This window comes from Sinocyclocheilus anshuiensis, unplaced genomic scaffold, assembly GCF_001515605.1.
Source record: "Sinocyclocheilus anshuiensis isolate Anshui unplaced genomic scaffold, SAMN03320099.WGS_v1.1 scaffold1093, whole genome shotgun sequence".
Taxonomy (NCBI): Eukaryota; Metazoa; Chordata; class Actinopteri; order Cypriniformes; family Cyprinidae; genus Sinocyclocheilus; species Sinocyclocheilus anshuiensis.
This window is the reverse complement of record NW_015555782.1, coordinates 356,715-371,450: the sequence shown is the minus strand read 5'-3', so window position 1 is coordinate 371,450 and position 14,736 is coordinate 356,715. Positions and strand designations below refer to the sequence as shown.

At 35.3% G+C, this 14,736-nt stretch overlaps 1 protein-coding gene across 1 annotated transcript in view; it reads left to right on the top strand.

The window, feature by feature from the left end:
• LOC107674750 (NT-3 growth factor receptor-like) overlaps positions 1 to 3,910 on the top strand; it is a 160,854-nt gene extending 156,944 nt beyond the window's left edge. Inside the window, exon 16 of the mRNA XM_016468843.1 lies at positions 3,596 to 3,910. Within this exon, the coding sequence (XP_016324329.1) occupies positions 3,596 to 3,781 (186 nt within the window). The 3' untranslated portion in view covers positions 3,782 to 3,910. The remainder of the gene's footprint in view (positions 1 to 3,595) is intronic.
• Positions 3,911 to 14,736: the final 10,826 nt, after the last annotated feature.

The following is a 14,736-nucleotide window of genomic DNA, read 5'->3' as shown; positions in this document are numbered from 1 at the left end:
TGTTTGGTGGGGGGGGGGGGATTAAGTGCATTTGGCTTAAAATAAGTAACATTATCTGCCAGTGGGGTAAGAAAATTATTCTTGTTTTAAGAGCATTTTACTTACCCCACTGGCAGATAATTTCACTTGTTTTAAGTAAAATTCACTTAATTTGGATTCCCCACCCAGCAAGAAACAATGCTAAATATCTTATGCGATTTTGCTTATCTAGTAAATGCATCTTGATTTAAGAATTTAGATATTTTGACTAAACAAGACAAAAATACTAAGACACGCCTTTTTTGGAGTGTTCATACTTCATACAGTATATTGTACATTTCTAAAATGTTACAGACATGTCAGCATTGTGTCAGAATGAGTACAGTGTGCGCTAAACAAGTCCTTGTCCAACCACAGTACACAAGTGTGATTTCACACATCATTGTTTTATGAAACATGTCAGTATACAATTCATAATGTGATGCTATCATGTCTCGCTGCAGACTTCCTGTTTGCACCTTCATTTTGCATCCTCTCCCTACTATCACTTGCAATAAGAACAGCTAAAATACAAATAAACACAGACACATTAACAGAACACAGGCTGAAAAAGTTATTGACTATATGCAGCAGACAGTAGTCACAGGAACTTGGCTAATTTCTAATGTGGAGGTAGACATCCATTAGTCTGCTCTCTGCCAGCCGGAAGTAGGATCAATGTAACGGCTCACAACAGAGGGAATAGTAATTACAAAGAGAATTTCACGCTGAGCTGGAAGGACTCCAGTAACACCCGGCAGTCCCGTGGACATTTCCTGCTGGCACAGAAATAGATTTGCAAATAAACCATTTTAATCGAGCTGAGTGCATGCACAATTAATGCATTATTGTTTAGTCAATTTGGCTCAAATAGTGAAGGAACAAATCATTGGTATTATTAAAGCGAATACAATTTATATTTTTATGTTTAATAATCATCTCATGTCCTTGTTTTATTTATTTGTTACATTCGCAAACTCTGTGTTTAACAGAGTGGATCAGGATAATCACTGTGTTATGTATTGTTTTTATGTCTAATTGTAATATATAAGAATTCCATTTAGAGTCCAATATGCGCTGAGAAGAACAACTTTATATCCGTTACTTTCATTAAGGTCCTCTCAGATGGTCTGTATGTATATATATATATATCTCACATCTCACCACACACACACAGTTCGGCTGGAAAACCTTGTGAGCTGTCTACCTAGAAAGTATTTTAAGGCATCATATGTGCACTGACGCGAGGGCTGTTAAAAAAGGTAGAATAGGTCCAAAGTCTGAATTATATATCCGTTTCTCGTGGAATTGTCAGTCCTGTTTTACATTATGTCAAGCTCATATTCATATTCAGGCTCTCATAGTCTCTCTATATATGTGACCCTGGATCACAAAACCAGTCATAAGTAGCACGGGTATATTTGTAGCAATAGCCAACAATACACTGTACTGTATGGGTAAAAATTACACATTTTTCTTTTATGCGAAAAATCATTAGGATATTAAGTAAAGATCGTGTTCCATGAAGATATTTTGTAAATTTCCTACCATAGATATATCCAAATTTTTGATTAGCAATATGCATTGCTAAGGACTTCATTTGGACAACTTTAAAGGCGATTTCTCAATATTTCGATTTTTTTGCACCCTCAGATTCCAGATTTCCAAATAGTTGTATCTCGGCCAAATATTGTCCTATCCTAACAAAACATACATCAATGGAAAGCTTATTTATTCAAATGTGTTATATTTAAATATATATATATATATTTTATATATTTAACTATTATATACCTCTTATTTTAAAATATTTCATAATATTTATTTAAAGAATTTATAAAAAATAGTTCAGCCTAATTAAAAATCTTTTTTTTTTAAATGCATTACCATTCAAAAGTGTGGGTTCTGTAGGATACTTTTTTTAAAGATACTTTTATTTAGCAAGGATGCATTAAATCCTGGGGAAAAAGCATCCTGGTTTCCACAAAAATATTAAGCAGCACAACTGTTTTCATCATTGATAAGAAATGTTTATTTAGCACCTAATCAGGATGTGAGACTGAAGCCTGCAGTAAAGATACTGAAAATTCAGCATTTCATCACAGGAATAAATTACATTTCGAAATATATTAAATTAGAAAACATTTATTTGAAATTGTAATAATATTTCAAAATTTTACTGTAATGTTTGATGAGAAAAAAAATGCAGCCTTAGCTTCTTTCAAAAACATTTTTTAACTTTTTTTTTTACGGACTCCAAACCTTTGAATGGTAGTGTATATGTGTGCTAAGTATTTTTATGCCTAATATTTTAGATTAGAATGCTAATACAAATCAATTGGGAGTTTAGTGTGAGCAAATTATGGGAATGGGACAAATAGAGAGTCAAAATCCCACCCAACATTTGACATTTCAACCAACATTGCTGTATCAGATTGATGCTCAAACCAAGGTTATTTTCGTAAACGAAAACTAAAACTAAGACTAAAACGATTGATGAAAAAACAATTTCGTAAACTGAAATAAAATAAAAACGTCAAAATAATTGAAAAACTAAAACGAAACTAAACTAACAACAGTTATTGAAAAACGAACTGAAATACAATAATAATTATCATAAATAATCGTTTTCGTAATCATTATGTTCTCACCCTTTGGCGGAAAAATATACAGCTGTGTGGAGGTTTAGGGAAATAGCCTACCTGTAATGGCGCATCACGCACATGGGGTTATCTGACGGAGAGACGCAAAGCAGTTTAAAGCCTGCACAGGTCCTGTTTGGTAAACGTGCACCAGCAGTGCTTAACAGAACACCCGACCAATTATCTGACAGCAGCACTAATTTAATTCTGTACCAGACGAGAACCGTTTGACATGAAGACCGCGAGTCACGACCCGAACCGCACTAGCATTAAATCTATTACATCAGATAAGCAAGATTATTTATTTTATCATGTAACACAAGCAATCAAACCATCATTAGGCATTCTAAGTTGGTGCTTTGAAGAAAAAGACATGCAGCGCAACATGATCATTTACAGAAAAAAAGATGAGAACGCGCATCCTTTCTGTAAACAACAACTTTTGCCTAGCATCTTGTGATCACTCTGCCAGGCTTTTGAACAAATGTGCATTGGCTAAATCACATCATACACACGCTTATAATTCTTCATAAATGAAAAGAACATTCAAATACAAGCCTTTACTGTTAAATGCGATTGCCGTTATTATTGAATTTCATTAGTCCCAGTTTTGATTTGATGCATGGCTGTTCACGGAAAAGTGAGCAAGACACCACAGTTACAATATCATGATTATGGTTAAATAACTAAACTAAAACTAACAAAAATATGAATGAAACTAATAAAAACTAAACTGAATTTTATAGCAAATTTGAAAACTATATTAAAATAAAACGAATTAAAAAATTCAAAACTATAATAACCTTGGCTCAAACCAATAGAGTCACAGTGTGCAACATGAGTTCTATTTGACTGAAATAGCATGAAAAAGTAAACACACCACCTCTAAATCAATTGCACACATTTGCTCATTTCAGTCTTTCTCTTTTTTGCAGGTCATTGAATGCATTACCCAAGGTCGGGTTCTAGACAGGCCTCGCCTGTGTCCTAAGGAAGTGTACGACCTCATGTTAGGCTGCTGGCAAAGAGAGCCGCAACAAAGACTGAACATCAAAGACATTCAGAAAGTCCTTTATGCTCTGGGAAAAGCCACGCCTGTCTACTTGGACATCCTCGGCTGAGACTGGTGCGACGTCTCATCAGAACCCAACACAATCCAGGAATAACCAAACAAGCCCTTTTCCCCGCGTCGGCGCTCCACTGTAAAACCACCAACACGATGGAGATGGACTTTAAGTGCCTGCAACACTTTTTTTCGATACACTGGGTATACAGAAAAAAAGTTTAAAAAACAAATATTTAAAAACAAACTTTTACATTTTGTTTACAGTATATAGTGTACAGAATTATTCTACAAATACTACAAAAAAAATTTCCTAAAAAGTGATGGCGAAAGCAGAATGTTGCCTTCGGTGTGGCGGCACTGTGTTTGAGAAATGATGATTTACAGTGTTTCATTTTATAAGCATATATACACACATATATGAATATATTTTTTATTTATTTTCTTTCTTTCATTTTGAAGGTAAAGTATGGGTGCCTGTCATGTTTAGTGCTGTTGATATATTATCTTTTCAAGACGGCTGCTCTTTGGTTCTGCTCTGCTTTAACAGCTGGGATTTTGTGAGGAAAGCCTTATTAGGTTTCGATTATTTTGTCGATGCTGCGGTCAGCATCCTTTTCTCTTATTTTTTCTTCCTGCAACTTTGATTTGATGATCTATAGCTCTCAAGCGGGCAACTTCGAACCTTTAGAATACTGACGCGTTGATATATTTTCATCATACGTGATTGTATATACTGTAAATTTATATTCTTGTCAACCTGTTAACTTATTTTTTTTTTGTTTTGATTTCTTTTTCGACACAAGCGTTATTTTGTGACGTACTCTTTAGAAAGGGTCAGCCAGGAGAGAACATAAATATCACACAGTATCTTAAAATGAGCACGTGGCGGCTCATTAATAATACAGGGTCTCTAATATTGTCGGAGGGAAATGCATCATGGCTGAGTCCAGTCTGTAACCATGCTGCTGTACTTTTCTGAAAACTAGAACTAAACTGCAGGTTCAAAGTCACCAAGATCCTAAAATGACACCAGTTTGAATCGATGTTTCGCAATCTTCATAGCGTTTGATAAATATCAATGCCATCGCATCTAAAGTTAACGATTTCATGTTGTTGTCTGTAGCTAAACAGTTCTATGTTATTCCAGGGGCCGTTTCTCTGAGATGTTTGTTGATACGACACCAAATATTTTTGATGTCAGGATTTCGATGTCAACGGATTCTCTTTCCTCTTTGCAGTACCACAGATATTTGCAAACGACATATTAAAATGTATGTTTAGATTAAGTATTAAATAAATATCAGAACCTTGTCAAATCAAGTCTTTCCTGTTCGTTGTGTTTAGGGTGTCCATTGTTGGTAATGGGTAGCTTAACCTAGCTAGTTTTGACTCTAGCTGTCATGAAATTCATTGAGATGGCTGGATATACCCTGTCTTTTGCTCTTAAGGCAAAGCAGAGTGAAATCTAATAGTTTGTGGCCACCGTAAGCATTTTAACATCAGTGCCATACACTGTAGTGGCTTGCTGGCTAGCAATTAATGGAGGAAAAAGCCTTTGGGTCCTAACATATTTTAATGTGGCCATTTCTTTGAAAGATATTTAGCAATATAATTCCTTGTTATAAAACAGTCATTTTAAAATATGTAGAATGGGCAAATCATGTCATGTATTCAGCAGCAGTGCATTTAGTTTATTCATGTGGAAGCTGAAGCCATATGCAATGGCTGCATGGCTGTCAGGCTTAACAATTAACCATAATCACATCATTAAACCATTAAATGTAAAATATGCTCATACGCCTGTGATGGAAAAATTGTATGCTGTAAATGTAATGTTGCAGATTATGCAATTACCATATTTCATTATGCTTTATTATATGTGTCAACACTTTTGATACCTATTAGCAATCTAGGCAATTTAACATGTGCAATGCATCTACTTTAAGAAACATATCCAGGTCATATTTCACTCAAAAATTACAAGAAATAAATAGTAAATTATATTTAGCTTTTTTGTTTTTCTAAAAAAGTAAGCCTGTTTTTAGGTCGAATAAGATATTTTGCATCGCATTTAAACACAATTAACCCCTAATTCTGATTAATTATTATTAGTAGTAGTAGTAGTAGTAGTAGTAGTGATAGATAGATAGATGCTATCTATAGATATAGATATAGATAGAAAAATGCTAATTAATTTGATGTTTTCCTATACATTAGTTCTCCAAACAAATACTTTCGCCCCAGACTTATGGCATTAGTTGAGCAGACAGATAGATAGATAGATAGATAGATAGATAGTGTAATTAGCATGACAAGTACAAATGAGGAGATGAAGAAAAGCCTTGTAATTACTGTTTCGACTGGACAACTAGAGATTACTCTGTCCACTGTATAATTGCTCTATCAGACATGATGAACGTATGGCTTTTAAAGTGATAGCATTTGATACTCTACCCCTGACTGGAACTCTGTATATATGAGCCACTCATGTCTAGATGTGATTGCTTCAGGCAGATGAAGATGTTCTCTGTCAATGGTGTTATCATAATGAAGGGGGATTTTCAGGGAACACTGTGAAACCCAGCTGTTTCAGTATCAGTATTAAGTCCCTTAAGGGTGTACAGACTGAAAACTAATCCCACATTCCCTATTGCCTTCATAAACGCAACACAAATGTGCACTGCAATACATCGGAGTTATTATTATTCTGCTTTATTAGAACACTCTAGATTATTATTCATGGAATCATGACAGGTATGAAGCCAGTATTATAGCATAGATGCCTACAATATATTAAGATTCAACTGAAATGAACTTCAAATAAAATTAATAAATAATAAAAAAAATCACACCACTGTCAAATTACCAAGACCATTGCCTTAAAAGCTATTTAACCACTTTTCCAGCTCATTTCAAAAATCTAGAAAGCCTGCAATCATTCTCCATTTTAACTGATTGTCCTCTTTAGCTAAATATTACTATAATGCGATTAAAATCATGTAATCCTTGAGGGAGTTTAAGAGCTTTTCTAGACCAAAAAATCGAATCTCATCAGAGTGAGTTTCTCATATTGGGCAAGCAGACAGTGGGGTAAAATGTGCCACTTTGTGTTTTATTTATCTCTGAGTTCTACTGTATAGCTAATGATAGTAAAGTGCCAAAATAAATTTTAGCTTTTCATGATCTTAGTCTGCCTCTTAAAATTAAATGGTCCTTTTTGGATGTTATTTGCTGTGTCTTTATAAAAATCCTCTTTCACATGTTAAAAAGTGAGTATGAGGACATTACAATGGGAAGAAAGAGCACATATAATAGATTAGCTATTTTCGTTAAAAAAAAGAAAAAAAGTCTTGGGCCTCATTTATAAAATGTTGCGCAGAAAGCATCCTAAATTTGATCTTACAATCATCTCTCAAATATGCGTATGTGTGATTCATAGAATGAATGTACGCACAGAAAACACACGTACGCCTCTCTTTCAGATGTGAAATCTATGAATCGCAAATGATCTTGAACTTGCCGGCAACTGAATTGTTTCAAACGACTCCTAATTAATGTCATTAACATATAAAAGCTCACCAGTTGTCATCCAAATCCTTTCATTTAGAACAGCGAGCTGCAAGAACAGCTTACATTTCCAAAAACCTGCAGTACTCCGACAAGAAAAAGTGTGTATGTCTGCTCAGAACCTGATGTGACGCTAAGCACTTTTCCACGTCAAAGGCAGTTTTTACAAATATGAGTGTTGGCGTGGATTTAAGTGTACGCACACTCTAAGATCAAATCTGAGCATACACACTTTATAAATGAGGCCCTTACAATTTTAACCTGGGAAATGAATGCTGTCAAAGTGTCCTATTTTGAAAATCACAAGCCATATATGCAGACCAGATTATGGCTCTTTTGACTTGTGCCAGTATATAACCTCCTAGCAACCACTCTGAAATAGCAACTGCACAGAAACCAAATCAAAACCACGTTTAAGAAGACCATCTACATAGTCAAGCTCATGTTTTCTTCAAAAATTAAAAGATCTAGTTAATCTGAATTATATGCTTGTCATGATAGTCAGAAACATTCTGAATCAAACATGATGAAGGAAAAGACAATATCAAAAAAGATATCTGACAAACCTAACAAAATGCTTCTCCATACAATAGTTTAAAAAATAAAATAGTGCACCCAAAGAAATTTACATTTTCTGAAAATGCACTTAGGCCATGCAAGATATAAATGAGGTTTTTCTGCATCAGAAGAGATTTGGAGAAATGTAGCATTTCATCACTTGCTCACCAATAGATCCTCTGCAGTGAATAGGTACCATCAGAATGAGAGTTCAAACAGCTGATAAAAACATCACAATAATCCACAAGTAACGACTCCAGTCCATCAATTAACATCTTGTGAAGTGAAAAGCTGCATGTTTGTAAGAAAGAAATTCATCAAGGCATTTTAATGTTAAACCATTTCTGGCTAAAACAAGAGTCCATAATACATACTAATGCATCCTCTAGTCAAAAAGTCCATCTCCTAATGTCCTCTCACACTAAAATCCATATTTGTTTAGAGCGGTTTTGGACTGTTTGGACTGTCGCTGGTAAATGGTGCTTCATCTGTGCATATTTCTCTCCTGATTCAGAAATGGTGACTTTTTCACTAAAGAAAGCAGCATTATGGATATAAGACTATTATGGAAGAAGATATTTGAAAACAATGATCTGAAGTTTAATACATCTTAATGATTGATTTGTTTCTTGCATGCAGCTTTAATTCACAAGATGTTAATTGATGGACTGGAGTGGTGTGGATTATTGTGATGTTTTTATTAGCTGTTTGGGCCTTTATACTGACAGCACCCATTCACTGCAAAGGATTCATTGGTGAGCAAGTGATGAAATGCTAAATTTCACAAAATCTGTTCCGATGAAGAAACAAAGCCCAAAACCTACATCATGGATGGCCTGAAGGAGAGTAAATTTTCAGCTATTTTTTTCCTAAAGAGTTTGCTAAAAGCTGAGCAACACATCAAAGGTAATGAAAACTAAAAGTCTGCACTTCAACCCCGCAAACATTACACCATTGCATAGCGACAAGTGTTAAAAGTTTTAAAGCACAACATTGGCAGAAGTAACCACCCGACACACATTACGGTCATATTAAACGCTTAGTTTGGCAGGTAAAAAATTGCTCCCAAGAGAGCGACCCTATTTAGAAACACTATATCTAGATTAGTGATGATTTAATATTATGAATTATTGCACGCAGTTGCACCATAATCAAGTGTTACATTTATTCAGTGTAACTCTTGACTCCAATTTTTGAACTGGTAAATAAAAAAGAGGGGATAGAATCTAGGAATTTTCTTCGAATCAAGCCAAGCAAATCCAGTGACTGATCCAAATATGGAAAGCGGGAACAAAGGGAGAGTCACGTTGGGGAGCTGTACGTACTCGTGGTGCTTGCTCATGTCACCCCAGAGCAATATCCAATTCCGGCGACAGGTGTTGACACCTAGATTAACCTTGGTTTGCAGAGAGCCAGGCTGCCGAGAGCTTATTAGAATGCACTGGGGATGAGAGCTCCACTCCAGGGCTGCAACCCTCAGGGGCTTTGCCCGCTGTGTGTGTCTGACAGCTCGACTACATGTCTGCTGTGTGAGTGTGTACCATCTAAAAAGAGGACGTGTGGACTGCGGCAACATCACATTACTGCACACACAACCGTGCTCCATCACCTTTCAACCCGGTTTCTCCTGCAGGTGGAACTCCTTTCATGTGCACGCTTTCACTCACACTTAAGTTTAATTGAGCTAAAAATAGGTTTTAAATCAACCCTCTACACTGTGAGTAAATCACTCACATATGCGAATAAATAATGTCTATTGTTAACTGTTGTCTAATAAAGTGTTAGATTTCACTTACCAGTGCTTGAGGCTAAGAATAAGTTCAGTACAGATATATTTTTAAACCAGTTTGAGCAAACGTGATTAAGTTTTATTTGTCAAAAGTGTAGTCTTTCAGATCATATTACACACACACACATATATATATATAACAAGCAGTGTTAGGTAAGTTACTCTAAAAAAATAATAACTATCTAATAATTGCATCTTCACCATTGTAATTACTGTTCTAATTACTCTTTCTAGGTTACTCTCTTTAGGTTTCATTAAAAACATACATTTTAATAATAGATGTTAAATTTTGATGTTAAATCCACTATTGTTTTATATAGAATTGTTCTATAGTCTATAAAGTCTTTAATACAATTACATCAGAAGTAACTGTAAATAAATCACAGAAAATGAAAAAGAGTAATCCCATTTTCAAGGCAAAAGTAATTAAATTACAGTAATTAATTACTTAGTAATGGATTACACCCAACACTGGTGGCAAGTAAACAAACAAACTAGCCAATGGTGATTCTATTGCCAAGGTGTGTAGATTCTAACTGTATCTCTAATTTTATCATTGCTCCTTTGCTAAATGATAAAAAAAAAAAAAAAACGCTCAATTTACTAATGAACAGCCACCAATGGCCTTCTGTGTTTTCATACACTGTTTGTGAAGTTTTCACACAAGATTCACTAAATTATGTGCTGAATGCAGTTTGCACACCTGATGTTGTCAGTCAGTTCTGAGTCACTCGGCTCTTTAAAATGGTGAAAAGTATGGATATATACCTGGATATCACCCTCTTTTCCATCATTTTGATCTTCTGTTGAATTACTGCTGCCATGATCAATAGGAAAAAACGTAAACATTACATTTCATTTACCGACTGCTTTCTGTGGGCAGCAATATGATGCTAATTGTGCCAGACAAATAGCGTAGAGTTCTGTGAATGAGACACGATAATGAGCCTAATTTACATAAGATCGGTGTTTGCGCTGAAATGAATGACAATTACTTAAATTAAATACTATTTCAGTGCATTTAGCACCATTTAGCATGTCACAGCCGTGAATTGTGATTTGCTACTTGCCATTGATAGCCAGTGACCAGAAGGGGTTAAGGTTTTTCCGGTTAGGTTGGCCCGCTGGCCCCTGCTGGTAGATTTTTTAATTACACTGAAAATTAGAAATATAGAAAATAATTGTTAGTGAAATTTACTTGTCATTTTTCAGAACTGACAAGCAACGCATTGAATTAAATGTGAAATTTCAAAGTAATAAATGGAATTCCCTTGTAAAAAGTACTTCTATAAAATTTGTTTTATTTGCAATCTCAAAAAAAAAAATCTAATTTTACAGTGTACACTACACATCTTTCAAAAAAGTGATTTTTTTTTTCCATTAGCCACCTCTTCTGACAAAATAAATAAATAAATATGATTTAAAAATTTGTTCACAAAATTTGGTCTGACAGGTTTGAAAGCAGTTTTGCTGCATCCTAGCCCTGGACAACGAAGTAGCACAGCTTAATTCAGATTGGAAATATAATGATTAGTTGTCAGGCAGATGCATGGTGCCCTTTACATCTGAACTCCACAAACAATTTATACAAAGTGTGCATCACTTAATTGGCCTTTTGATCAGAGCGGAAAGCAAACATTCCAGTCATTTCATGTAAAAGTTCTTCATGGCTATTACTGACTACTTTCCATCAATTACACACCAGCGATGAATTACATGCTTAAAAGCTGCACTTTCTTTTTTTTTCTCTGTTATAATGCTTTTATGCTTGCTTTTGCTTTTTGAGTTGATAATATTTTATGCTGTAACATATCTGATTGACAGATTTCAGGTAACTTCCAAAGCTGCAAAACCATGTGCAGTACTATTTTATCAAATTTCAAAAGGCTGAACATTATGTAACCACAATACATTAGAACAAAAAGTACATCGATATTTCATTTGATTCAGTAAATGAAATTTTGATGACATTTCTAACACTTTCAATGTACATTGTTTAGTAAGAATTATGAGCGATAATAATGGTGCCTTAGCAAGCACAACTAATAACGTTTGTTAAAGATATTATTAAGCAGGATTATTATAAAGTGCGTTTGAAATATCCTCAGCTGTTTTGCTCCTAAATATGATTCTCACATCCTGTTCTAATAGCTCAAGCCTTCAATGAAAAACTGAACCATATCTTAAAACGCAACAATCTTTGCCGTGTCTTTAAACTGTCATTTAAAGATAAAAAATATAATGTATGGCAGCTTTATTACATCCTGAACAGTAACTGCTGCGCTCTTTAAATTATACACTTATCTGAATGTTTTAGTTACATAATTTAGTTACATTTATATTTAAAGCATTTAGCTGATGCTCTTATTTAGAACAGCTTACATAAAGTGCTTTATATGTAATGTGAAAGTGTCCCCAGCATATTCTAATAGACATCTATCAGAGATCAGAAACCTTTCTGTGCAACCTCAATGCTGTTATTTACACTCAGATTAGTGAATCATTTACATGCTATTTTTATGCATTCCCACAATCAGTATACACATACATTCAAACCTGACTAATTGCATCTAACTCCAAGCTCTTCAAGCAGCCAATTCTGTGCTTTATAGAAGCCCTGAATGCAGAGTATCTCGCAGGCATGCATAGCAGATTGGTCATTGTGCCTGTCACATCCACTGCCTGCACGGATCGATGTTTCTTAATCTAATTAGCTGGGCTTGACTTTATGTTGCCCATCATTCGCAGGACACCGTGTGAAGGTCAAGTTCTCCTTCAGAGGTGGAAGCAGATAGACAAGCATGTAAGCAACTGCTGTATTTACCTCTGAAACATTTTTTTTATTTTAACTGGCAAACACAACTTACGTTTCCTTCATAAAATGTAAACATTAGTTACTTCTTATTTGTTGCCTACTTGAAGTTTCTTTCACAAGAAATTCCCACTAAAGCAATAATTCCACTGGATCTATAATCATCTCACCTCTTTGCATCCCTGATTAATTGTAAGTTCATTACTGTACATTATTCTGCCATGCATAACGGTGTATCTATGAAATGTGATACTAAATATACACAGTATATTACAAACTAACTCCTCCCTAGTCCCCTCTTGAATTGTCTTATATTTCGAATGCACAAATTAATAAGAATGCTGTACAAAGTCAGCAGTTTCCCACACGCCCACTTCTGCGCTAGTGAGAATGACAGCGCATCTTTCAATGCACCAAAGTCCTTTCAAGCATTCCCTTGGATTTCTGTCAAAGCACTGTATCTTTGACAAAGAGAGCAGGGCGGCGTGCCACAAAGGTTGTTTGGATAACAGAGCAACATCTGATTCCTGTAGCTCTTCTCTGTAGCTCACTCTCTGAGCTGTCAGAGGCGGTGAGACGAGCGGATGGGACGCTTTAGCTGGCAGAGGCCTCTCACCTTGAAACTCGAAGGGTCAATGTGCAGTGCTGTCATTAGGTAACATTGGATGCACTCTTTCACATACACGTGCAGTTCCCGCTTGTAAGTCACTTTCATTGTAGCTACTGTGGCAAGATGTGCCTCCTTTGATGGCGTTAAAATAAGGACTTGGAGCTAAAGCACTTTTTCATGCTCTTTCTCCGAGAGAAACCTGAATAAATGATAACAGCACGAAGACAATTCTGCTAATAAAAATGCCGCTTTTCTATTTTCATCTGAGCATGAATAGTAATACGGGGAGCTGCAAATGCATGTTGGCAGTGGAGGTGAGCTAACCTGGCCTTGTAGTACAGAGGTGTGGGGTGACTAAAGGTAACTGCAGTCTAGAGAAGACAAAAAGTCTAGAAACTTAAAGACTTTGATCGTGCCTTGATAATGCATTGCATCACCTTGATAATGCATTGTTCATGCATTGCATCATTTTGATCATGTTGATATCAAACAGTATAACCTGTCAGAGCCGTGACCTAGTGGTTAGAGTATGTTCTCATGCTGGAGATTGAATGAAAAAAATTATCTAAAATGAATTTATTGCCACACAAGCAAGGCCGGTAGAATAAATTTCCATGACTTTCACATGATGTCATCATAAAGCAGTGCAATAAGTTTATTATGACAATCTCCAAGGATCAGAGTTTGGCTGATTACAGTACATTGGTCCTGCTGAAAGATGCCATGACTATGCTATCTGGGGGCAAAAGCAGATTTTTCAGTTTGAACCAGCATGCTGAATATATGGCAAGTATTATATCATAATAAATGTTTTGATAGGGTCCAATTTTTTTAGAGGGCTCTTAGCAGTAAAATATTTTTCCCAGTCTGCTGTCTTTCAGATCACGGCTCACTATAGTTGCTTTGAAGGGGTGCCGTCTGCCAGTCTTTGTTATGATGTGACTAGTTACATGACTTTTATGGCATAATTATGTTGCACCCTTGCTGATGTTTCCAATTTATGCATAGAATTGAGGAATAGACTGCTTTATTTATTTTATCGTTGCAATCAGTATACATTACCTTTTGGAGAATTTAAGTTATCCGTCTACTTTTATGAAATGTGATTTAAACTTTTCTATGAGAGATACATTTCTTTATTTTTCTGACAGTAACCATGCTGTTGATCTTATTGTAAAATTTGTTTGTTTTGCATTGCAATTTATTTATAAGTTTCCCTACATTAGATGTTTTCATGCTGACATTTTCCATACTGTAAAATATCTTAAACTCCTAAAATAATACAAATAAATTTTCTAATATCAGTCATCAGTTACCACCCAATCGGTCACCCCAGCCACCTTTCACTGTAACTAATCGACTAAATGTCTTCATGCCAAGCAGGTACCCAACTAAGTGACCTGTGGTGGATTCATCAGTGATTACATTTTTCCCACTAATTTCACACCAAGATGAGCACAAGATTAATGAAAGTGTATTTATTGGCTTAATGCAATTTGCAGATTGGTCATGTCGTGTTCCTGTGTCAAAGAAGCAAGAGAGTAAAATATTCATGTGCTACAAGAGAAAGAACAGCATAAATGAAGACCATTTCTAGATGGGATGTGTGCACATTTCTGATGACTCTTACAGGTTTGGTCAAAAAGAGCAAGGTCACTATAAGAGTTGGAGAGG